The sequence below is a fragment of the Rhinoraja longicauda genome, chromosome 28 (genome assembly GCF_053455715.1).
Source record: "Rhinoraja longicauda isolate Sanriku21f chromosome 28, sRhiLon1.1, whole genome shotgun sequence".
Lineage (NCBI taxonomy): Eukaryota > Metazoa > Chordata > Chondrichthyes > Rajiformes > Arhynchobatidae > Rhinoraja > Rhinoraja longicauda.
Genome location: NC_135980.1, coordinates 1510312 through 1533949, shown reverse-complemented (window position 1 = coordinate 1533949; position 23638 = coordinate 1510312). Strand labels below are relative to the sequence as shown.

Below are 23638 nucleotides of genomic sequence, written 5' to 3'. Positions count from 1 at the left end.
ACGTTTATAAAATTAATAGTGGTGGAGGCAGGCTCGATTTTATTATTTAAGAGTAAATTGGATAGGTATATGGATGGGAGGGGATTGGAGGGTTATGGTCTGAGAGCAGGTAGATGAGACTAGGTCAGAGAAAATGGTCGGCGTGGACTGGTAGGGCCGAACGGGCCTGTTTCCGTGCTGTAATTATATGGTTATATGGTTAATAGGGGAAACACACAACTTTTTTCGCTGGCTGGAAATGTCAAGACGAGGACAGGGCATACCTTTAAGATGAGCTGGGTAAAGTTTAAAGGAGATGGGTGGGATAATTTTTTTACACGGGAGGGAGGGGACATTTAAAGGAGATATGCAGGGTATATAATTTTTGCATCAAGTGTTGTAGGTGCGTGGAACGCTCTACTAAAAGATTTGGTAGAAGCAGATATGATACCAGAGGCATTTAGACAAGCACAGACAGGTATTTCAAAATTGTTGCCTAAGTTGGTTCCCTTATTGACTGCCAACGCAGTAATTGATATTTGTGTTTTAATTAATTGATGAAATTACTGAAATCACTATCACTTTGGAGTGTTATTGCAAGGATATAATTTGTAATGCTGTAAGGCCTGGACACATTTTACAAAGGGAATGTAGTTCTGGTTTATTTATAGCTCAAAATAGCGGCGCTGCGCAACAGCTGCGGCTCACCTGCAGTCCGTTTGTCTTTTGTTGTTTTTTTGTCTTAATTATAGTGTTTAGATGTGATGTGGTGTTGTATTGTGGTTGTGTACTGTGTGTGTGTGGGGGGAGACTGTAAAATTGTCTCTTCCGAACGGAGATGCAACCTTTGTTTCTGGGTCGTGTTTCTGTTCCCGCTGCGGCCTACCATCGGCCAATCACCTGGAGCTGGCGGCCTCCACCTGGGACCACCTGGGCCCTGGTTCCCAGAGCCCGCGGACCGGACTTACCATCTGCGGAGCTGGCTGCCTTCGGAGGGTGTGGTGGCGCTGTGGGAGCGGCTGCGACTCGCCTTCGGAGGCTTCGGCCACGGGCTGCGTGGATATCGGAAGCTCGCAGGCACTGCCCTGGGTGGGGGCCGACATCGGGAGCTCTGGCAGCGTCTTCGCCCGCCCCGAATCGCGGGGCTTGGGCGAGCCCGCTGTGGACCTTTCACTGTCCGGCACGGCCTGGAACAGGCCGCGGGACTTTCTCCGCCCGGCAGGGGCTTCAATGTCGGGGGACCCGACAGCCCCGACCTGGCAACTTCAACAGCCTGACCACAGGAGAAGACAGCAGGGGAAGAGAAAAGACCTTCCATCACAGTGAGGAGGTGACTGGAGGAGACTCGCTGTTCTGGATGTTTCTTTTTTTTGTTTTGTGTTGGTTTGTGATTGTGTGTGTTATTGCTTATTTCTATTGCTCTTATTGTTGGACTGTAGGTAACGGAATTTCGTCCAAAAGACTTGTTTTTTTGGATGACAATAACGGTTATTCTGATTCTGATTTGTCTCCTATGGAATTTTGTACTTATACTTTTGGTCTGTAGTCAGTCTTCAGTCTGAAGAAGGGTCTCTACCTCGAAACGTCACCCATCTCTTCTCTCCAGAGAAGCTGCCTGGCCTGCTGAGTTACTTCAGCATTTTGTGTCCATTCTTGATTTAAACCCGCATCTGCAGTTCTTTCCTATGCACTTTTACTTTTGGTTTCCTCTTATCAGTCCCTGATATGTGTGTGAGAGATTTTAGCTCTAAATCTGGGGAAAACCTTGTAAATAAACAAAAATTAAGATGCTGCCCATCAGTTGCCTGCTAAGGAACTATGTGAGTGTGTTCTGATTCGTAAAGGGCTGGATTTGGTAGGTGTTGACTTGATGTTTCCCTGGTTTGGATGTCGGAAACTATGGTCAACAGTTATGTAAGGAAATGACTGAGATAAAAGATCAACCTTGTTCTAAGTGAATGGCAGTGTAGGAATAAGGATCTCAATGGCCTCATCCTGCTTTTGTTTCTTGTGTTCTTATAACTGTTCAATGTCTGATTTATTTCCTGATTTAACAAAAATGTTCTTAAAATGTAACCATACTGCTAATGGATCTGTTGATTCTCATAAGCAAAGAGTTGGGCATTGCGTGACTATGAATTTGAATGAAGATAGACCCAAAATACTGGAGTAACTCAGCGAGTCAGGCAGCATCTCTTGAGAAAAGAAATAGATGAGACGTTTCTTCAGACTGAGAGTCAGGGGAAAGGGAAACTATAGGTATGAAAACAGCTCAGAACAAATCAGAGCTGACACCGATGACCAAGGAAAGGTGGAGCCTACAATGGTCCATTGTTGGCTGTGGAAGAGGTGATCATGAAGGCAGATATGGATGCAAACAGTGAAACTGACTGGGCGTCTAGGGTGGGGGAGGGGCGGAGAAAAAGGAAATGCAAGGGAATAAATATTCATACCGCTGGGTTGTAAGCTGCCTACGTGAAATATGAGGTGCTGTTCCTCTAATTTTTAAATACCTTTAAATACAGTTGAATTGCTTTCTCTGAGATTTAATCCAACGTGCAGCTTGGATTGAGGTTTTACTGCTTTCAAAGTAAACTCAGCATTTTTTTTTAAAAGAGCCCCTGAATTGTGAACAAAGCAGTGCTGGCTCTGACTAATTTTCTTTTGTTTCCAGAATGATTTATTTAAGATGGTAGATATACTCAGCCTGGCTTTCTATGCTGTTCTGAAGATTTTTTGGTGATGTTTGCTCATGGAGATAAGCACTACAACTGGGAAGCTATTGCTATGGTAACGGGCTCATAGCAACCTGAGACAATCCATGTCAAGGCAGCACCCCCTCAATTTCCTGACTCAATGTGATGACTCAAGCATTTAATTAACAATGTCGCCCTCTTAACCTGTACCCACGCATGCACTACTCTTAAAGCTCTCCCAGCATTACGAGAAGATGCACAAATGGAATTCCGCTCTGTGATTAATGGCGCTACCATTAAGTTGTACTGTCTTGCTACTTAAAGGGGTTTGTGGTGGAAAGGGGTGAACAATGGGATTGCCAGAACATCAGAATCTGAAATTCTGCTTTTATCTTCTGAGTTTTAACAACAGTGAGAATTGTTTGATTTGTTTTGGTTCCTTAGCTGACATGACAATGTCAGGGGTCCCATTGAATTGAGAGTTGGCTGCATCAGAGATTGGTAAAGGGCAAATTGTTTGCAGAGATCTGCAATCTTTGTGCGCAGCTTTCTGTGAAGTAATTGAATGCTGCTATTCCTGCTGACTGTAACCTATGCGACTCCTCTGCTCCAATTATAATGGGGGGGGGGCAAACGACCGGCTATTCTGAAACTCAATCCACCAGCAAATTAGTTCACTGCCCCTCACTGTTCCCATTAAATAGTCTTTATTTGCAGGTTGACTTCAAATTTGATTTGAAGATCTGCATCAAATATGTTTTTTTTGTGTACAAGCAATGCTCCAGTTTGAAATGTGGTTCCATGCTGTGTGTGACGGGTGTAATTTTATTCTTAATCGTTGATACTCCTATCTGCAGTAATCATTTTCTGTCTTGATATATGCAGTCCTTTTATTCTCGGTATAACTTGTTTATTGCAAGTAATATTTTTTTAATTTCCCCAGGCCTGCTGAGGACTTGCTGTTAATAGAGAATGTACTTGCAAAATAGAGAATGTACTGGATGAAGGCTAGATAGTAGATTCTGTAATTGCTACATAGATTCCCATGGACAAGTGTTGTACACTCCATACACACTTATTAGATTTAGAAATGGAGCTAATAGGGTCAAAGAGTCCTAGATTCCTTTGGCCCAACTTGCCCACGCTGACTAACATATCCCATCGAGTCTAATCCCACCAAGCTGCGTTTGGCCCGTATGCCTCTAAACCTATCCTATCCATGATTACTTGTCTAAATAGTACTTGCCTCAAATACCTCTTCTGGCAGCTTGTTCCATAAACCCACCACCCTTTGTGTAAAAAAAAAAGTTACCCTTCGGGTTCCTATTAAATCTTTTCCTCTTCACTTTAAACCTGGGTCCTTTGGTTCTCAATGCCCATCTTTTGGGCAAGAGACTGTGCGTTTACCCAATCTATTTCATTACTTTGAACACCTCTATACGACCACCCCTCATCCTCCTGCGCTCCATGGATTTGAGACCTAGCCTGCACAACCTCTCCCTATAGCTCAGCCCCTATCATCTTGACAGCAGACCTCCCAACCCTTCCGAATTTGGAGGAAAGTTTCTGCTTTCTTATTTCATTTCCGCCATTCTGATTTCACCTCACATTTTCCACAAAACACATGCCCCACCGCTCGCCCTGGCCCGCCCTCGACGCTGCACTTGCCTCGCCGCTAGCCTGCCCTCGCCGCTGCCCGGCCTCGCCGCTAGCCTGCCCTCGCCGCAGGCCCGGCCTCGCCACTAGCCTGCCCTCGCCGCTGGCCCGGCCTCGCCTCTCTCCGCTGGCCCTGCCTCGCCTCTCGCCGCTGAGGCCACATACTCTTTGAAGCACTTCCCTCTGGAGCAGTCTGAAGAAGGGTCTCGACCCGAAACGTCACCCATTCCTTCTCTCTTGAGATACTGCCTGACCTGCTGAGTTACTCCAGCATTTTGTGAATAAATACCTTCCATTTACAGTGTATGGTTACTTGATAAGGGAATGACGTTTAGCCAGTAAAGTCCGGTCAGAGATGGCCTGAGGGTCACCAATGAGGTAGGTAATGGTTCAGGACTGCTCTCTAGTTGTGGTAAGATGATTCAGTTGCCTGATAACATCTGGGAAGAAATTGTCCCTGTATCTGGAGGTGTGCGTTTTCACACTTTTGCCTGATGGGAGAGGGGAGAAGAGGGAGTGGTCAGGGTGAGACTCATCCTTGATTATGCTGCCAGCCTTGCCGAGGCAGTGTGAGGTATAAATTGAGTCAATGGTAGGGAGGTTGGTTTGTGTGATGGTCTGGGCTGTGATGGTGGTCTACACTTAATATAGAAGATCACGATTATAGGGAAAGAGTCATACAGCACGTGAACGAGTCCTTCGGCCCAACTTGTCCATGCCGACCACGATGCCCCATCTGCAACTTGTATCTTTCCTTCGGCAATTTGGGATGTATCCCACTTGGACTGATAAATGAATCCACTAAGTACAGATTGCTATAATGCTTGCAAAAATCCACCATTGTGTCTGCATTTCTAATTATTTGCTGTGCCTGAATACCAGCCATGTTCTTCTTGTACGAGAGTATCCAGATCTCTGATAATTAGTATTAGTAGAATAGCTTTGAAATGTTTTTCTGTTCTTCCTACCATCTATCTATCTATATACTAAAACTCTCGTTTGTTCCTGAACGACACGATAGTGCGACAATTTTAGGCCCACCTTACTCACCGTACTTGGTGCTAATGGAAGAAGTTTCATTGAAATCGGTGTTATATATTTAAAGTAAAAGGGAGGGGGGAGGATGGTTGAGTGGGGTGGAGGGGGGGAGAGGGGATGGGGAGAGGGGGAGGGGGAGGAGAAGGGGGAGGAGAGGGTGCTGCACCAATGCAGGAGAGGTTTGGACCCAATGGGTCCACGGTCTAGTATATTACTAAAACTCTTTGTTAGACTGAGGGATGTTTACCGATTCTGTGATGTAACCGTATTTTTGTGCCCCCATCACACGATAGCACAACAATTTTAGGACTACCTTACTCGCCTTTATCCTGGGGACACTTTCATCAAAGTTTCATTCAAATTGATCTTATATTTTTAAAGTTGGAGAGATTCTAAAGTTTAAAAATTACCTTTGCCATGTTCAGCGTGTGACGTCATGATGGGACACGGCCGAGTGACGGCCAATGAGGGATGCGCAGGTTTACAAGTCCGCGCCTGCGTAGTTGGATCCCGCTCATCTAACACTTGCGTGTCGCCACAGCTCCGCACCTGTGCAGTTGGGTCCCGTTCGTCTAATACTTGCGTGTCGCCAACCGCTCCGCGCCGGCGCATTTTCTGATACGAAAGATGGGCGCCGGATCTGCCCGAGCGCAGAACCCGAACGGGGGGGAGGGGGATGTGGGGGGAGAGGGGAGGGTGCTCGACCACTGCAGGAGATGCTCCACGGCTCGGGAGTGGCACCCTTTTTTCTTTCCCTGTTCCCCCCTCGCTTGCCCACGGCCCTGGGGGACACTCCCCGCCCGGCAACGGTCTTCATCAGTTGGAGAGGGTTGCAGGATCGTCAGTTGGGGGAGAGTCGCCCCAGGAGAGGCCCACAGGAGAGATTTGGACCTAACAGGTCCACCTCAGTCTAGTAATTAATATTTCCCACATTATACTGAATCTAGCATCTTTTCTCTGTATTCCTTGGCCAGCTATTTGAATCTTTTTCTTCACCTTTCCACCTGTCATTGTACTGCCAGCATAAAACAAGGATGTCAAGTATTCGCCCCATTTAAATAAGACATGAATATAAATTATAAGTAGGTGAAACTACCACACTGATTCCTGTGTACAATTTTAATAACGTTCTCGAACCTGAAATGACCAGTTTATCTATTTTCTGTTAGTTAACCATTCCTTTACCCGTGGAATTGCCCCTAGTAAGCAGCTGTGTATGTGGGATAAGATAGAACTGGATGCAGGACAGGACGCAACAGGAGATCCTTCCTCCCTGTGGCTGTCAAACTTTACAACTCCTCCCCCTTCTGTCATGGGGTAGACTGAGACTGACTCCCATCCCCCCCCCCCCCACCTCCTCAATCTTTGCACTTCCCCCAAGCCTTTCCACTCTTCACTTTAATTTCATGTTTCATGTATTTTGTGCTTTTTATGACTGTTGGCAGATCAATTTCCTTCCTGGGATAAATAAAGTTCTATCGTATCATAGTGTGAATCTGTGATCCACGGGCAGAAGGGCCTGTTTCCATGCTGGATCTTTCAATCAATCAGTCTAGCCTGTGACATTGGTATACAATCATAATTAAGGCTAATGTCAGATTAATTTAGTTCCTCAGTAAATGAAGTCGCCAGTGTTTGCATGCAACAATGGGTTGATAAGTCACAAATAACATTTGCCTCATCAAATGCCAAGCAATAACCAATTTCAAAAAGACATTGCCCACCCACACACCCACCCAAAGTGTTCAGTGGCGATGCCAATATCAATGATATCATATTATCATCGACAGCCTGCAGGTCACCATTGACCTGGAGCGAAACTAGTTGATCCACATGATGACCGTGGCCACAAGAGCAGGTCACAAACTGGTTATCCAGTTATAAAGCTGGCTATAAAGCTGAACATCAGTCTTTCCACTGACACACATCGAGTGTGTGGAGATAATCTCCACTTGCGTGGGTGAGTGCAGATCCATAAACCCTCAAAGCTTGACACTGTCCAGGATAAAGCAACTATCCAACACGTGATCCAAAGTTCTATGTTATCCCACTATCACATCCACTCCCTGCACACGAGGGGCAATTTACAAAGATAATTAACCTACAACCCCCGATATGAGGGGAAACTGGAGTACCTGGAGGAAACCATGTGATCAGGGAGAGAACATACAAAATCCACACAGACAGCACCGGAGATCAGGATTGTACCTGGATCTCTGGCATTGTGAGGCGGGAGCTTTACCAGGGGCACCACTGACTGAGGACAGTGTTGAGGAACTCCTGCAGTGATATTGAGGGGTTGGGATGATTAAACATTTCCTCTTCCACAACCAACGCAGAGCATGTACTCTGACAATGCTTGCCAAATCTGAGACTACCACCACCAAGAAGGACAAAGGCAGGAGGCCTGAGACATCATCGCCACTTGCAGGTTCCCTTCCAAGTTGCACACTTGAGGCTTCCATCATTGACCCCGAAAAGATCAATGAAAATAGCATGTTACTTGACAGTGGTTTTCAGTAAAACCTTTGAGCATAGGAAGCCCCAAAATAGCTTCCTAAGCCATTTTAAGTACATTGAACTAATTCCAGAAATACCATTGAAGTGAAAACATTTTGTTCCTCTGCAGTTACAATATAATATGCTCACAAAGCTAATTAATAGTTTAATCTGTGGAATACCCAAATTAGCATGAACATGACATTATCTCTGATTTAACCTTGTGCGCGTTATTACTTTGAATCCTTCTGAGCATTGAGCTGGATTATGTTGGTCCCAGCCCACGTCTTTCATTTACTCTCATGGGGGCTCCCTGTGGTCAGGTGAACAGCTCCCGCAGTGCTCTACTGGTCCTCTATCAGCATCCATTAAACCACAAGATATTGAATTGGCAAAAACTTGCACACAAACCCATTTCCCTTGTTGGAAATATCTTTAAGGGGAGAGGGGCAGAATTTAAAGGAGATGTGCAAAACAAATTTTACACTGAAGACGGTGAGTACCTGGAACATGCTGCTGGAGGTGGTTGTGGAGACAGATAAAACAGTGGTATTTAAGAGACTTTTGGATAGGCACAGAGGTCGGGAATGGAAGGATATGGGTTATGTGCAGGCAGATAGGATGTCTTGGCATCTTGTTCGGCACAGGCATTGTGGGCCACAGGTGCTGTTCCTGAATAGTACTGTTCTATGTTCTACAAAATTCCTAATGGCCTTTTCTAACTGTTCATGCCCTTTCCATTGTTCGAAAATGTCTGATTATGGGGTTCATCTCCAGGGATGTTGCCTAACTTGCTAAGTCACTCCAAAGACGTACACGTATGTAGGTTAATTGGCTTGGTGTATGTGTAAAATTATCCCTAGTGTGTGTAGGATAGTGTTAATGTATGGGATCACTGGTCGGTGCGGACTCAGTGGGCTGAAGGGCCTGTTTCCGCACTATATCTCTAAACAAAACTGAACTCCAGCACTTGTGACTAAACCATTGATCTCCCCTTTTTTTAGTGTGGGTCTGAAATATCCGTTTCAGATGAGTAGTGTTATGTTTAGATGTGCCAGTCACAAAGGGGCAAGATGTGATGCATATCCAGTCCTCCAGCTCAAGAGTTTAAGGACCCAGCACTGAATTCTGCATTGGGTATCATGGAATTCAATAATAAGTCTCATGGTTGTTTAACCTGATCTCCCGGTTACTTAAACCTCCCTGATCACCAGGTTGTGAAATGGAGAGAGACTACAGCTTTTTGTTACTTGGTGCTAACCATAATTGAGGAATTAACACGTCGGTATTTTATTTCACTCACGAGTCCAAGGAGAAGTACTTGGCATACAATGTTTCAGTACAAAATCAGCAGAAGAAATCCAATATGATTGCATGTGCACAGATGATATTTGTTTTAATGGGAAGCAGGCGTGATGATTGCAAATAGAGAAGGAGCAATATGTTGTCTTGGGGTTTCATTACTTCTTGTTTGAAACCTATTAAGTTCTAAACCTCATCTACCTAGGAACTATACCAGGGCTCTGCCTAAGAAGGACATTCCTCTGTATCTGTTAATTCATGCAGGAGCCAGAGTATGAATTGATGGTCAATCTCCACGGTGATTGCAGCTGAATGCAACTTGACAGCAATACTCTGTCAAGGAACAGATGGAGAAAATGTGAAGCTGCTGCAGATAATGACACGAGTCATCATTAGTCTGAAGAAGGGCCTCGACCCGAAACGTCACCCATTCCTTCTCTCCCGAGATGCTGCCTGACCTGCTGAGTTACTCCAGCATTTTGTGAATAAATACCTTCGATTTGTAACAGCATCTGCAGTTATTTTCTTATAATGACAAGAGGATCGTGGCACCAACCCCCAGGGGTGAGTCTGCGGAAATCCTGGTGCCTTCTGTTGGCTGTGTGTTATTTGCTTTCCTCCACTTGCCCACATGGTGTGGGTCATGAGACAAGTGCATCGTTTCAACAAAAATATGCTGAATGAATGTAGTGTAATGTTTGCAAGGGAGTTCTGGAACAAGTTTGGGTCGAAACACGTTGTGGGCCTAAGGGTCTATTTCCAGGTTGTACTGTTCTCTTAAGTTACAGAGGAGAGATTAGAGCAATATTGTCAAATAAAGGTTTTGTGTCACAGAGATGGGACTGACGGGAATTTTCAGGAGGATTTCCAGAGTACTTTGTCAAATTAAGGTAGGGCTGCCGATAATGGCCTAATTCAATTACGGATTGACCATAAGGCAGGAGTTGGAGGATTGCAGGGTTTTTTTAAACAAATGTTGGGCTCGAGGATTTTGCTAAAGTATGGATGGTTAAGGTTTTAGAGAAATTTGAAAATATGAATGGGAATTTTAAAATGGAGATGTTGGTTAATAACAGTGCTAAAACGTGATTTTAAACACATTTCAAATATAAACGTTATTTGTGATTTAAAAAAAAATATATATGCACAATGTAAAAACTATGCAAAACACAATACATTCTTGGTGTTTATACATTCCATATTGCTGGTGTTACCCCCGTAATGTTACACATCCCTTTTTCTCTATACATTGCCTTATTGCCATTCAGGTGGCACCCTGAGATGATTCTCATTCCCTTGTTTGAAGGTTGTCCCTAACGGACTCGGTCACTCAGTGTCCAGCGTTGGATTCTAGACTATGGTTCTCCCCCACTGAGCCTTGGAGTTGTCTGCACCAAGTTTCAGTGTTTCCTTCAGCACTAATTTCTGCAGCCTGGAATGGGTCGTTGGCAGCATTCCCTGAGGATATCTCATCGTGCTGAAGACCAACCAGTTTTGAGCAGACCAAAGAGTGCCTTTCACTGAAATTATGGTCTTCCAGCAGCATTTGACTTGACGTCCATCTCCCTGTATGTCCCTGGCAAATAGCCCATAAATTGGAGAGTCCTCAGTTACACAGCTGCTTGGGATGAACCAAGACAAGGACACTTGCATCCTCCTCTACACCCTCTTAGCAAATCCACACTCTGCAGAGGTGGGCAACATTCTCTTCTCCATAGCTGCCAAATGGAGGGCAGCGTGCATTGGGAGCAAGGCTCCAGTACACGAAGGGTCTGTCTGGAGAGTGCTAAAATATGAATCTTTTCTGAAGTGTATTCGAGCATTATTTGGCGTGGTGTACAAAATCCTCTGTGTTCTCCATGTGTATGCTCTGTATGCTCTCTCCACTCAGCAATAAAAATCCCCTTGTAAAAGGATCATGTTTAAACAGGAAATCCTCCAGTAATAGCTCTGAAACGACACATGAAAAATTATTATTCTTTATCATGATCTTGCAGCCATTTCAGTAGCACTAATGCTTAAAACAAACTACTTACACATGCTAAATTTTAGCCAAGTTACTATATTTAAAATGAAACTTTGCTCAGTTGCTTTTTTTGTCTGTATGGTGGAAAATAAGATGATGTTATGTCCTACGATGACTGTACTTAGTTTAGTTTAGAGATACAGTGCGGAAACAGGCCCTTCAGCCCACCGAGTTCGCGCCGACCAGTACTCCTGCACATTAACACTATCCTACACACACCAGGAACAATTTCCAATTTTGCCAAGGCAACTAGCCTACAAACCTGTATGCCTTTGGAGTGTGGGAGGAAGCCGGTTAACACCCGCGTGGTCTCAGGGAGAATATACAGACTGTATAGACAGCACCCATAGTTGGGATCGAACCCGGGTCTCTGGCGCTGTAAGGCAGCAACTCTACAGCTGCAACCATGCCGCATCACTTATTGTGATGAAATGTGTCTTTTTATAAAAGATTCATACATATTAATTGCATCAGCAAATTCCAAGTTGTATGTCTGAGAAGTGAAGCTATTTTATAAGCAAAGTAAATATTTAAAACTCATTAGATTTTGGAAATTTTCATTTTACATACTGTTTGCCTGAAAGTTAAAGTTTTTATAAGTTAACATATCCAGTGTAAAAGCACCTTTTTGATGCGAGATGGCAGAAGTTAATTTGTAGTTGAAACCAAAACTAAATACTAAGATCGCTAAAAATCCGTAGTACAAAGGAAGCAAAATGCTGGAACTGTTCAGCAAGTCAGGTAGTATCAGTGGAGGGGGAACCAAACACATTGTTGATAACACTTCTTCGGAACGGGGGGTGTGGGGGCGAGGAGGGAGAAGTGCGTGGTAAAAGGTAGAGTGGTGATATAGTGGACTGACTTTCCTGTTCTGCTGTTATGCAAGTTGTATTCTGTAGTCTTTTATGCGAGGAAGCATTGGATGCAACAAAATTGTTTTAAAGCATTATGACAAAGATTCTGAAGATGACTGGAAATCCTTACTTTTACAGGTAATATGTATCCAGCATTTTTATTGATGCTCAGCTCAAATGATCTGTTCTCTCACTTTCATTTCTATTCAATTAAAAACATTGAGACTAATCAATTAACTGTGGTAAGGCCAGGAGTGCATAGCATGTAGTTCACTCCAGCACAAAAATAGCACGATGAAAGGCTAATCGTTATGCTTGTAACATTCCATTCCCATGTACAACTGGTTGGTTCTAAGCTTCAAATGAATAGCTCTGGGAACTGTATTTTTCTGTGAGCATAAACCCAAAGTTAGGGGTGACCCCAAATTGTTGAGATCAAAATTTCGCCAAAAACAGAATTTCCTTCTTGGGAGGGAAAAACTGCATCAATGATTTGACTTGCAATTCTGTTGCAAGAATCAACGAATCAAGATCTGTTGCAACAATGTTAAGTTGACGATGCAGTGAAACACTCGTGGAGCAATACATTTCATCAAAGTAGATTAGTAGTTCCACAAAACTGGTTCGACTATGTTTTGGCAAAGTTGTGCTGAATAAATTGGGTTTGATTTCCTTGAACAGTTGCTCTTTGTACAAATTTTAAAGTATCATGGAAATGATTTAAATAGAGCCCATATAATCACTGATAGCAGGGATAATTGTGCATGGAGACGTACATTGAGTACATCAGAGCTATAAATCTTTTTCCAAAGTACTAGATCTATTACAAGTAGATTTAAATAAGGAGGCCGTGCCTCTTTCATAGGATTTGTGATACTGATTACTGTAAATTTGGGAGGAATGGATTAGGATTCGTGTTAGTTTACTGTTTTCTAAATATATAATATAGGCTTGGGCTCTGCTAAATTATCGATTTGGCACTTGAATAGGTGAAAAAGCTGAGATTGTGAGCTGAGCTATCAGCTGTTTTAATGAGTATCATTTAAAAGTTGTGAAACATTTAAGTGTCATTCTGCCAATGTCTACAATGGGGCTGTGCATGGTTTCATGACTTAATATGTGACTGATTACTTTGTATGGTAGCAGTCGGTACAAAATAATTTGATTCCATTGCTACTTTACTTTCTCTCCAAACCTGGTATTGAAATAAACTGCTGAGAAATTAAGAGGATCTCAGACAATGTCCTCAAAAATCATTGCAGGATAATAATGCTGATTAAAATAATTGTTACCCAGACACCTTGTGTTGTTTTTCCCATTTGTGTAATGGGTTTGTAGTGAATCCTGGCATGTTACGTCATTGCTGTTTGTCGCGAGTCCTGTGGGAGTGCAGTGGGGATTTCAATATATTGTGCTTAGAATTAATCTGACAGGGTTATTGATGTTTCTAACAGTAGACCAGTCATTGGTTTCTTTCAATTGGCAATAAATGATTGCCGTTTCACTTGATGCAACATTGTTAAAGAGCAGTTGTGCGTTCTACTCTAGTTTTATGGCCTAAAAATGAATTCAAAATCCATTACACTATCGCCTTTCATCCTGCATACATTGTTTTGTGCTGACCGTCAATTCTGATCAAATATAGACACAAAATGCTGGAGTAACTCAGCGGGACAGGCAGCATCTCGGGAGAGAAGGAATGGGTGACGCTTCGGGTCGAGACCCTCCTGCAGGGGGCTATGGGGAAACAGGAAAAACAAAGGGAATGGTTCTGTCAGGGAGAGACCAAATTAGTTAAAATAACAATTGGAAGCCTAACAGGCCCAATGGATTCTCCCATTGAATGGCAGATGCATGTGTTTCAGGATGGTTTTAAGAAGTCATTCTATCTCCGCATTCTTTCTTTTATCATTTCTTTTGGTCTTAAAACACCTCTGCGCTTAGTCTATCCATTTATGTGAAGAACTGGCCGAAGAAATGTGCTAAATGTTTTGTAATGGAGTGGTAATGCTAAGATTGCAGCACACGTCTTCACTTTAGACTTTAGAGGTACAGTGCAGAAACGGCCCCTTCGGCCCACTGAGTGTGTGCAGACCAGCGATCAGCCCGTACACTAACACTATCCCACACACAAGAGGCAATTTACAATGTTACCAAAGCCAATTAACCTATAAACCTGCACATCTTTGGAATGTGGGAGGAAACCGGAGCAACCTGAGAAAACCCACGCGGTCACAGGGAGAATGTACAAGCCCCGTACGGACAGGACCCATAGTCTGGATCAAACCCCGGTCTCTGGCGCTGTAAGGCAGCAGTTCTACTGCTGCGCCATTTTACCGCCCAATCTATGTCAGTGCTGAATAGATTGTAAATTGTGGCCTCTTCAAGACGTGCCAATATTGCATGCTACTAACTAATCTCAGTGTGTGCCTGAAGGCCAGAAGCAAAAACACGATGTGAAGGGCCTGTGTCCAGGAGCTGAGCACCTCATTATTTGTTCTTTGACAATGGATGGTATGCTGGGATTAGTTGGGCCTGTGTACTTGGGAATCGGGATTTATTATTTACAGGACATTTAATATAAATGGAAGACTAAATCAGTCATTAGAATAAGCCATCATAAATGCCACTTGTGCACGAATAATGAACAGTGTTATTACTCCTGCAATAACAGCCCTTTGTTGCGATGTTAACTGCACGGTAGCGCAGCGGTAGAGTTGCTGCTTTACAGCGAATGCAGCGCCGGAGACTCAGGTTCGATCCTTACTACGGGTGCTGCACTGTAAGGAGTTTGTACGTCCTCCCCGTGACCTGCGTGGGTTTTCTCCGAGATCTTCGGTTTCCTCCCACACTCCAAAGACGTACAGGTATGTAGGTTAATTGACTGGGTAAATGTAAAAAATTGTCCCTAGTGGGTTTAGGATAGTGTTGATGTGCGGGGATCGCTGGGCGGCGCGGACTTGGTGGGCCGAAAAGGCCTGTTTCCGCGCTGTATGTATATGATATGATATGATGATATGATATGGTAAATCTTCAAACAAAATACTACTGGTGATTGTGGTCGACATGATTTGGGGATTATCTTGCTGTTGCTTTGCAATGTTCCAGTGTTCAAAGAAGTAATTCCTGTAAATTTCTGCTTGTATGAAGGGACATATATTACATGATTAGGTCAAAGCCGTGTGTTTACAGGGGCCCTGTCTTGTTGTTCTTTTAGTGCTCTCTTCCTCCCTTACACAAATAACTGGAGAAGCTGGAAATCTGAAATAAATTTAAACTGAAAATATTCAGCAAACCATGCATAATTTGTCAAAGGACAAATAGTTAACATGGAATAACTTAAATACCTAGTTTCTCATATTTAGAACCATAAAGTCGAATGGATAGGTAGGTACTACAGGACAGTTTGAGTGCCTCGTATACTTTTTTAAAGTCCTAAGATATGACTGCATGTTTCCCTGGAGATTTCTTGGCATGCCTCCCCCAACCCCTGCGCCTGCAACAATTGAAAAACAATTGTTTTGTTCCAGACACAACTGGAAATTCAGGTTTACAAAAAAGTATTTGGCTAGTTCAAGAGTTAAGAGTGTTTTATTGTCATATAATTTATGTCCCGAAACGGAACAATGACGTTCTTGCTTGCAGCAGCACAATAGACGAATAAAGGCAAACAGACAACTTTTCCCCCAAGTTCAACATTATTCTAACTACTAGATGCAAATGTTTGCAAAAAGGTATTTTATCAATGCACTGATTAGTTTTATTTTTCCCTAGCAGACTTGGATATTAATCTTCAATTTCTGGATGCCCTGGATTAATAAATTTGGAAGGATAGTAACTTCATCCTAGTTGTATGATGTTGTGAATAACCTTTTTATGCTCTTAAGTGCGCAGTTATAATTCAGTTATGTCACGTATCTGCTTCAGGAATCTCCATCTCATTATTTAAATAATGTTCCCCAAAGTGTGTACAAAAACACCTTTTGACTTCCCTGCTGATCCCATGCACCTCAGAGGCTAGCGCTAATAAAATCACATCAATATCAGCTTCTAAATATGTTCCTTTTTGCTTCCAGGTTCACCCTTCTCTTCTCCCATGGGAATGCAGTGGATTTGGGTCAGATGAGCAGTTTCTACATCGGTCTAGGCACCAGAATCAACTGTAATATCTTCTCCTATGACTACTCAGGGTATGGAGTCAGCAATGGGAAGCCTTCTGAAAAGAATCTGTATGCAGACATTGATGCCGCATGGCAGGCATTGAGGACCAGGTGGGTTTTACCAAATGTATTACTGAACCTTGTGGGAGATCAATACTTGAAGTAAAAAATTCTCATCTTGCTGCGGGTTCCTGTATTTTGAGTTATAAAGTCTGTTAAGGTGCTGGGATATAGGTAGAGAAAATGAGAGTTTCCAAAATGAACACCACCAAAGCAGAATACAAGATGCTGTTTCTCCAGTTTGCACGTGGCTTCACTTTGGCAACGGAGGTGGCCTGGGACAGAAAGGCCAGTATGGCAATGGGAAGGGAGTTAAATGGTTAGCAACTGGGAGATCCAGCAGACCGTGGCAGACTGAGCACGTGTTTTCGGAGAAATGGTCACTTAGTCTATGCTTGGTCTTGACTGTGTACAGGGGGCCACATCAGGAGCATGATGTGGGGGGGGGGGGGGGGGGGAAGGGGAGTGGAAAGTGAACAGGAGTCTGGATGGGATGGTGTGGTCATTAGTGGGTAGAATCAGATTGAAGGTGGTAGAAATATCAGAGAACGATGTATTGGATGCGGAGGCTTGTGGGGTAAAATGCAAGGACCAAGGAAATTCTATCCTTGCTCTGTCTGGGGGGAGGAGAATTGAGAGCAGAACTGCATGACATAGAGGAGACATGGCCGAGAGATCCATCAGCAACAACGGGGGGACGGGGGACCATGTTTATGAAAGAGGACATATCTGATAAGGTGCTGGGACATCTCTGATGTCTTGGTGTGAAAAGTCTCATTTTGCAGCAACGATGGAGAAATTGAGAGATGGTTTTCTCCTAAAGGGTGTAGAGGTGTAGTCAATGCTTTGGCAATGTCAAGCACCAGAGGGTATAGCTTTAAGGTGAGGGCCAACACTTAAAGGAGATGTTCAGGCTAGTTTTATTTTTACAGAGTAGTGGGTGCCTGGAGTCTGCTACCTGTGATGGAGGTAGATAGTGGGATTTAAAAGGCTTTTAGATAGACACGTGGATATGCAGAGAATGGAGGGATATGAATCGAATGCAGGCAAAGGAGATTAGTTTAACTGGGCATCATGTTGGGCACAGATATCCTGGGCCACATTTAGATAATGTGACAAAGGATGTTTCACTGGTTGCTTTCTATCCCCATCTCTGAGCTGACCTAGAAACTTGAAGGGGAGCCACATCCAAGCTGCAGTTTCTTGCAGTTTTCTGTATATAATCTGCGTTTGCAATTCACAACAGGCATTTAAAGTGTGGTAGGTACAGAATAGGGCATACATTAACATCAGAGTGAGACACCAAATTACATCATACTATATCATTAAACAGCCACACAGCACAGAAACAGGCCACTCGGCCCACCTTGTCCATGCTGATCCTCTTTGCACATCTACACTAATCCCTTTTGCCTGTATTTGGGCCATTTGAAGTGCCGGTTTAAATACTTACACATAATGATTGTATCTGATGCCACATCCTCTTGCAGCAACTACTCTGTATATTTTAAAAAACACTTTGGCTTTGGAACCCCATTAAAGCACCTTTCTCTCACCTTAAACCTACGCAGCTTTGTTTTTGATAATGCAATGGAAAATAATACATTAAAAATAATGGCTGGCATGATTTTCAGGTAAATCCTCCTGGTGGCATCAGCAAGGTATTCTTTCCACTTTTGGTAATTCCAGTGGGATAAATCCTGTGCAGCTGTGCAAAGTTCAAAGAGACTCCTTGCTATTTTTTTAAAAAATCAATCAACCAGGGGTATACTGCTTTGTCTGCAGAAAATAATCTTCAAATTGTATTAAGCATAACTGATGCAATCAAAGTTCAAACACACACCTGTCAACCTCCTCTGCACACATTATCCCTACCTTCTGGCTAATTATCTTTTGAAAGATTATGAATTGATTAAATTAGCTTCAAGTGGCCTGAAGGAACAGTGATTGTTCCATTCTATCCCCAGAGGAGCAACTGTGAAGCCTTTTTGTGTTCTATACCTGGTATTATAATGGTGTCAATTTAACCGTCATGCTACAACATCTGAGCATTCCATATTTTATCATAACTTTTACAGCTCGCTTGGAATCCCTCAGCTAAGACTTGTAAGCAAATCTGTGCCAAATTGACTGACTTTGTTGTAATATTTGCAGACGGCATGAATTCTTGTGTGGTGGGGCAGAAAGGGATGTTGAGGAGAGGGTTTACAATCTAACAGCATTTCCGATCCTGCCCTTGAAACTAAAATTAGTTTAAACTCTAAACTCAGCAGAAAATCTGGTGTTTTAAGACAGGAAAAGGGTGAAAACTGCTACACTCCTGCTTTTTCCCAGCAGTTGAAATGTATTTACTTGGCATGTGGGACGAGAACTTTGTTTGAGAAGTGATGCTATCTTGGGCAGCTGAGTATCATACAAATACAAAATGTTGAACCCTGAGCTATATAATTTGCCACGTTGGAATACGAGATGCTGTTTCGTTGAAGTTAGATTGTGCTGTCGGAATGGTATAAAGCGTTGTAAACAGGGTCAGAGTAGGACTGGTTTGACAAATTAGTGACTGACAACTGGAATCACAATTAGTCTTGCAGACTGAACCAAGGTATTTAGCAAAGTGGTTGCATAATTTATGCTTGGTTTCTCCACTGTAAAGGAGGCCATTTACTTTTTCTCTTCTACAGATACTATCTGAGCTGCCGGGTATTTCCTGCATTTTTTCTTCTTTAATTTAAAATTTGCTTCCGCAACGTTTTTTCTCCAGTTCCAGTACTTTTTAAATAGTATATAACTTTATTGAAAACTCCGTGAACATCGGAATAGCATATTTTGCCTCGAGCCTTTCTGTCATTTCGTGATAGGTGTGACCTAATTTGCAAATGTGAGCACTTCCCTTAATGATTTAAATTAAAGATTCTTGAACAAAGGAACAGAAGCAATTCTGTCTCTCTAAATGGACGTTTAATTAAAAATTCCATGGGAATTAAATGGGTATTTTAACCAGTTATGTAAGAAGGGGTCAAGTTTAACAAGCATGAATTAGGGCTGTAAAAATGGCATAAATATTCAGGAAAAAGTTGCTGCATTGCATTGAAGCTCTACCTTAAATGGGTGTTTTTTTCTATTTTGAAGTCTGTTCCTTGCATAATAGAACATAAACAGTACCACACAGGAACAGGCCCTTCGGTCCACAATGTCTGTGCCAGACATGATGCTAAGACCATCACTTATCTACATGGACACAACCCATATCCTTCTATCCTTCTATTCCCTGCATATCCATATGCCCATCCAAACGTCTTTTAACTGCCACCAACATATTTGGTTTAATACCCACCCTTGGCTGGCCATCTGTGTGTGTTTAATTAAAAAAAATACTTGCCTCACACATTTTTAAACTTTGTCCCTCTCAACTTAATGCCATGCCCTCTAGTAGTTGATTTAAACATGTACAAAACCAGAAAGTCTTGTGTTGCCATGACACCTATGCATTGAAATTGAGTAGACATAAAAATAGAAAATACTCAGTATGACATACAAAATTAAAAGAAAATAGTGTTTTAGGCTCACAACTCTTCATCAGAATGTGAAACTGAGAAGTCTTTGATTTCACAGCAGGAATTGGCAGAATGTTGAGTGCCTGTGGGACGGTGCGATTTTGGGAAGGTATATCCTATTCTTGAACTGATTTGCTCATGCAGATGAGAACAGTGGTATAAGACTGATGGTCATAGGCAATCCCTTTCCCTGATGTAGGCGTTTTGATCTTGACGCCATTTTGGCTGGATAAGACATTTGCATGCGTCTTATGGAGAATGGCAATCTGACTTTTTTTAAATTGCACCTTGGTTGCCCTAAATTCTAGCCCCCACCCCTCCATGCAAACCCATCTCTCCCCCGCCCCCTTGGACAAAATAAAACTCTGCAACTGGAGTTGGAGGGAGGGGAAGAATTAATTCTCAGCCCCCTAACTCAGTCTACAGCTTTAGCCAAGCCCTGTTCTGAAAGCACCAGAAAGCAAATTTTGAGACCATTGCACAGCCTATTTTTTGATGCATAAGCTTATTCCTTGGTCCTTCCTTCCTCCTTGTTGTTCACTCTCCTTCCCCCCTCACAACGAAGACAGGATCATGCTTAGCTGTTAAAACCTGCACAGTCTGGTCAGCAGCCACAAGTGCCTGACCTCAATCATGAAAATAATGATTTCAAAGAAGTACTCGAGGCTACTGGTAGATACTGCTTCACATGCCAGGAAAAGAGTGCCTTCAAGAAAGGAGCAAATGAGCTGACATTGCAGAGGTGCTTGTAAAGTTAACGGATGTGTGGTTCAGTTTGCTATCTTGTGACTGCATCCGCAGTAGAAAAGGAACTGCTCTGAATGAGAACGTTATGTTCCAATTAATGTAGTGATTATAAATGGCTTGTTGCTGAAATTTAGGCTAAATTACCATTAGGAGTTGTCTTGTTTGATCTTCTGAGGTAAAAGTAACAGGATATTGATTGAACACAGAGCATGAGACAGCACAGGGTGAGGGCCGGGCTTCAGTAATACTATTTGTATTGGCACAGAAACCGCCCTCACAGCTGCCCTGTACACCACAGGGCTGGAACTGTTCACCCCAGCAACATAATGCTCTGTTATTTCTTTTCCCTATTAATTTCTCTGAGCTAGGATGCAGTTATTATTACTGGCGATCATCCAGCCTGTAATGTAAATGGCTAATCTTTCCCACCACTTCCCAGATCCCCATCTTTTCCTGATGGTTTCCTGCCCACTCCCCAACCCTTCCCACCAATTTGTAGGCAACAGCTCTTTGGTGGAATTTGATTATTTTAGCATTGATATCAATCACATCCACATTTCTTGTTTTCCAATAAAGGCCCTAATGGCCCACCTTATCTGTGGTGAGAGTGATTCTAATCTACATCAGTCCTGTTTGCCTGCATTGGGCCCATGTCCCTCTACTCCTTTCTTGTCCAAGTATCTGTCCAAATGTCTTTAAAACATTGTAATATATAACTACCTCCTTTGACAATCCATTACAAATACTCACCACCCTTTGTGTGAAAAGACCTATCCCCACAGATCCCCTTTAAATTTACCCCCACTCACCTTAAGTATGTGTCCCCTAATTCTTGACTCCTGTGACCTGGGAAAAAAAGATTCTGGCTATCTATCATACCTGTGCCCTTCATGGCTTTGTGCACTTCCATAATCTTGTCTGTAATAGAGCATAATGTATTTTGGCCCACTATGTCTGTGCTGATCATAAATTAATCCAGCGAAGGAAGCAACTGCAGATGTTGGTTTAAAGCGAAGATAGACACAAAATGCTGGATTAACTCAGCGGGAACAGGCAGCATCTCTGGAGAGAAGGAATGGGTGACGTTTTGGGTCGAGCCCCTTCTTCAGACTGCTGATCCAGCTTGCCTGCACAATATATGTCCCTTCATTCCCTGCCTTTTCAAATGCCTGTCTCAATGCCTAATAAACATTGCCATTGTATCTGCTTCCAACACCTCATCTGGCAACACGTTCCATGTACCTGCTACCATGTTTACAAAAAAATTGCCTTTCAAACTTTCCCTCTCACCTTAAAGCTATGCCATCTATTTTTGTGCCATTTCTATTCTGGGAATAGGACTGACCGTCTACCCTGTCGGTGTCTCTCATGATTTCATATACTTCTGTAATGTTGGTAATCAAGGGAACAAGTTTTTGTGCAACTTTCCAAATCACTAATACCCTCTAATCCAATTAGTATCTTGCGGAACCTCTTCTGCACTGTCTCCAAATATGCCCATCCTTTCTGTAATGTGGTGAACAGAGCTGACACATTATTCCAAATGTGGCCTAACTAAAGTTTTGTAATGTTGTGACCTGACTTTACAACTTTTAGTCAATGCCAATAAAGTGTGTGCTGTTCAGCTTCATTCCTGCCCTATGTACTCGTGTTGCCACTTTGAGGGAGTTATGGATTTGTACCCCAAATTCTTTCGGTATATCAAATAAGCACCCTGCCATTTACGGTATACCTTCCTCTTGCATTTAACCTCCCAAAGGGTAATGCCTCACACTTGGCCAGATTAAATTCCATCTGCCATTTTTCCACTCTTATTTACAACTGATCTCAATCCTTTGACAACCTTCCTTAGCTTTAAAATGAAAGGTGCCTGGAATGTCGTGATGGAGGCAGATCCAAAGGTGGCATTTGAGGCTTTTAGATGGGTTCATGGATATGCAGGAAACAGATTATGTGCATGCAGATGAGATTAGTTTAACTTGCCATCATGTTTGGCACAGAAGTTGTAAGCTGTAGGGCCTGTTCCTGCACTGTATTGTTCTATGTTATGCATTCTTATCACTATCCATAACTGCCATTTTTTGTGTTGACTGTAAACGGGACTGCAAATGTAGGTGGGCTTCAGCTAATTCACTAAATCAAATCACTTGCATGTAACATAAACAATGGAGGTCCTAGCACTGACCCTTATGGAACACAACTGGTCGCAGACCTCCAGTCAGAATAATACCCACCACCACTACCCTGTGTCTTATCTGGCCACGCTAATTTGTAATTCAATTTTACCAAGTATCCTGTTACTTTTACCTCAGAAGATCAAACAAGACGACTCCTAATGGTAATTTAGCCTAAATTTCAGCAACAAACCATTTATAAGCACTACATTAATTGGAACATGACGTTCTCATTCAGAGCAGTTCCTTTTCTACTGCGGATGCAGTCACATGCCTTAACCTTCAGTTTCAGTTGTGAACTTTCTCCAAACTGTCTCTAATGCTAGTATATTCTTTCTTAAGGTGACCTAAAAAGTACACAATATGCCAGGTGAGCGGCAGGCTACTCCAGAAGTGGTCCATTTTATAATTGTAGGGAAACTTCCTTACATGCTTGGCCATATAATCCTCTGAATAATGGGCTGGGCAAGAATGTTTCTTCGGGATCTTCTGAATTTACTTATGGCTTTAGACTTTAGAGATACAACATGGAAGCAGGTCCTTCAGCCCACTGAGTCAGCGCCGACCAGCGGACATCATGTACACGAGCACTACCTTACACATCAGGGACAATTTACAATTTAAAGAAGCCAACTAACCTACCAACCTGTTTGTCTTTGGAGTGTAGGAGGAAACCAGAGCACCAGAAAAAATCCCACATGGTCACACGACGAACATATCAACTCTGTACAGACAGCGCCTGTAGTCAGGACTGAAACCGGGTCTCTGGTGTTGTCAGGCAGCAACTCTACCCCTGTGCTGCCCAATGGTTTCTGGTCATTTCTGTCTTGGAGTTGTTAAAGTGAAAGGTGTATATCCATGCTTTTTCTGAGTATTTATATTTAAATATAAAT

The 23638-nt window shown here is 42.9% G+C and overlaps 1 protein-coding gene across 1 annotated transcript in view; it reads left to right on the top strand.

Moving 5' to 3' along the window:
* LOC144607456 (alpha/beta hydrolase domain-containing protein 17B-like) overlaps window positions 1-23638 on the top strand; it is a 71091-nt gene that overhangs the window by 12352 nt on the left and 35101 nt on the right. Inside the window, exon 2 of the mRNA XM_078424319.1 lies at window positions 16127-16321. Coding sequence (XP_078280445.1) covers window positions 16127-16321 — 195 coding nt within the window. The remainder of the gene's footprint in view (window positions 1-16126; window positions 16322-23638) is intronic.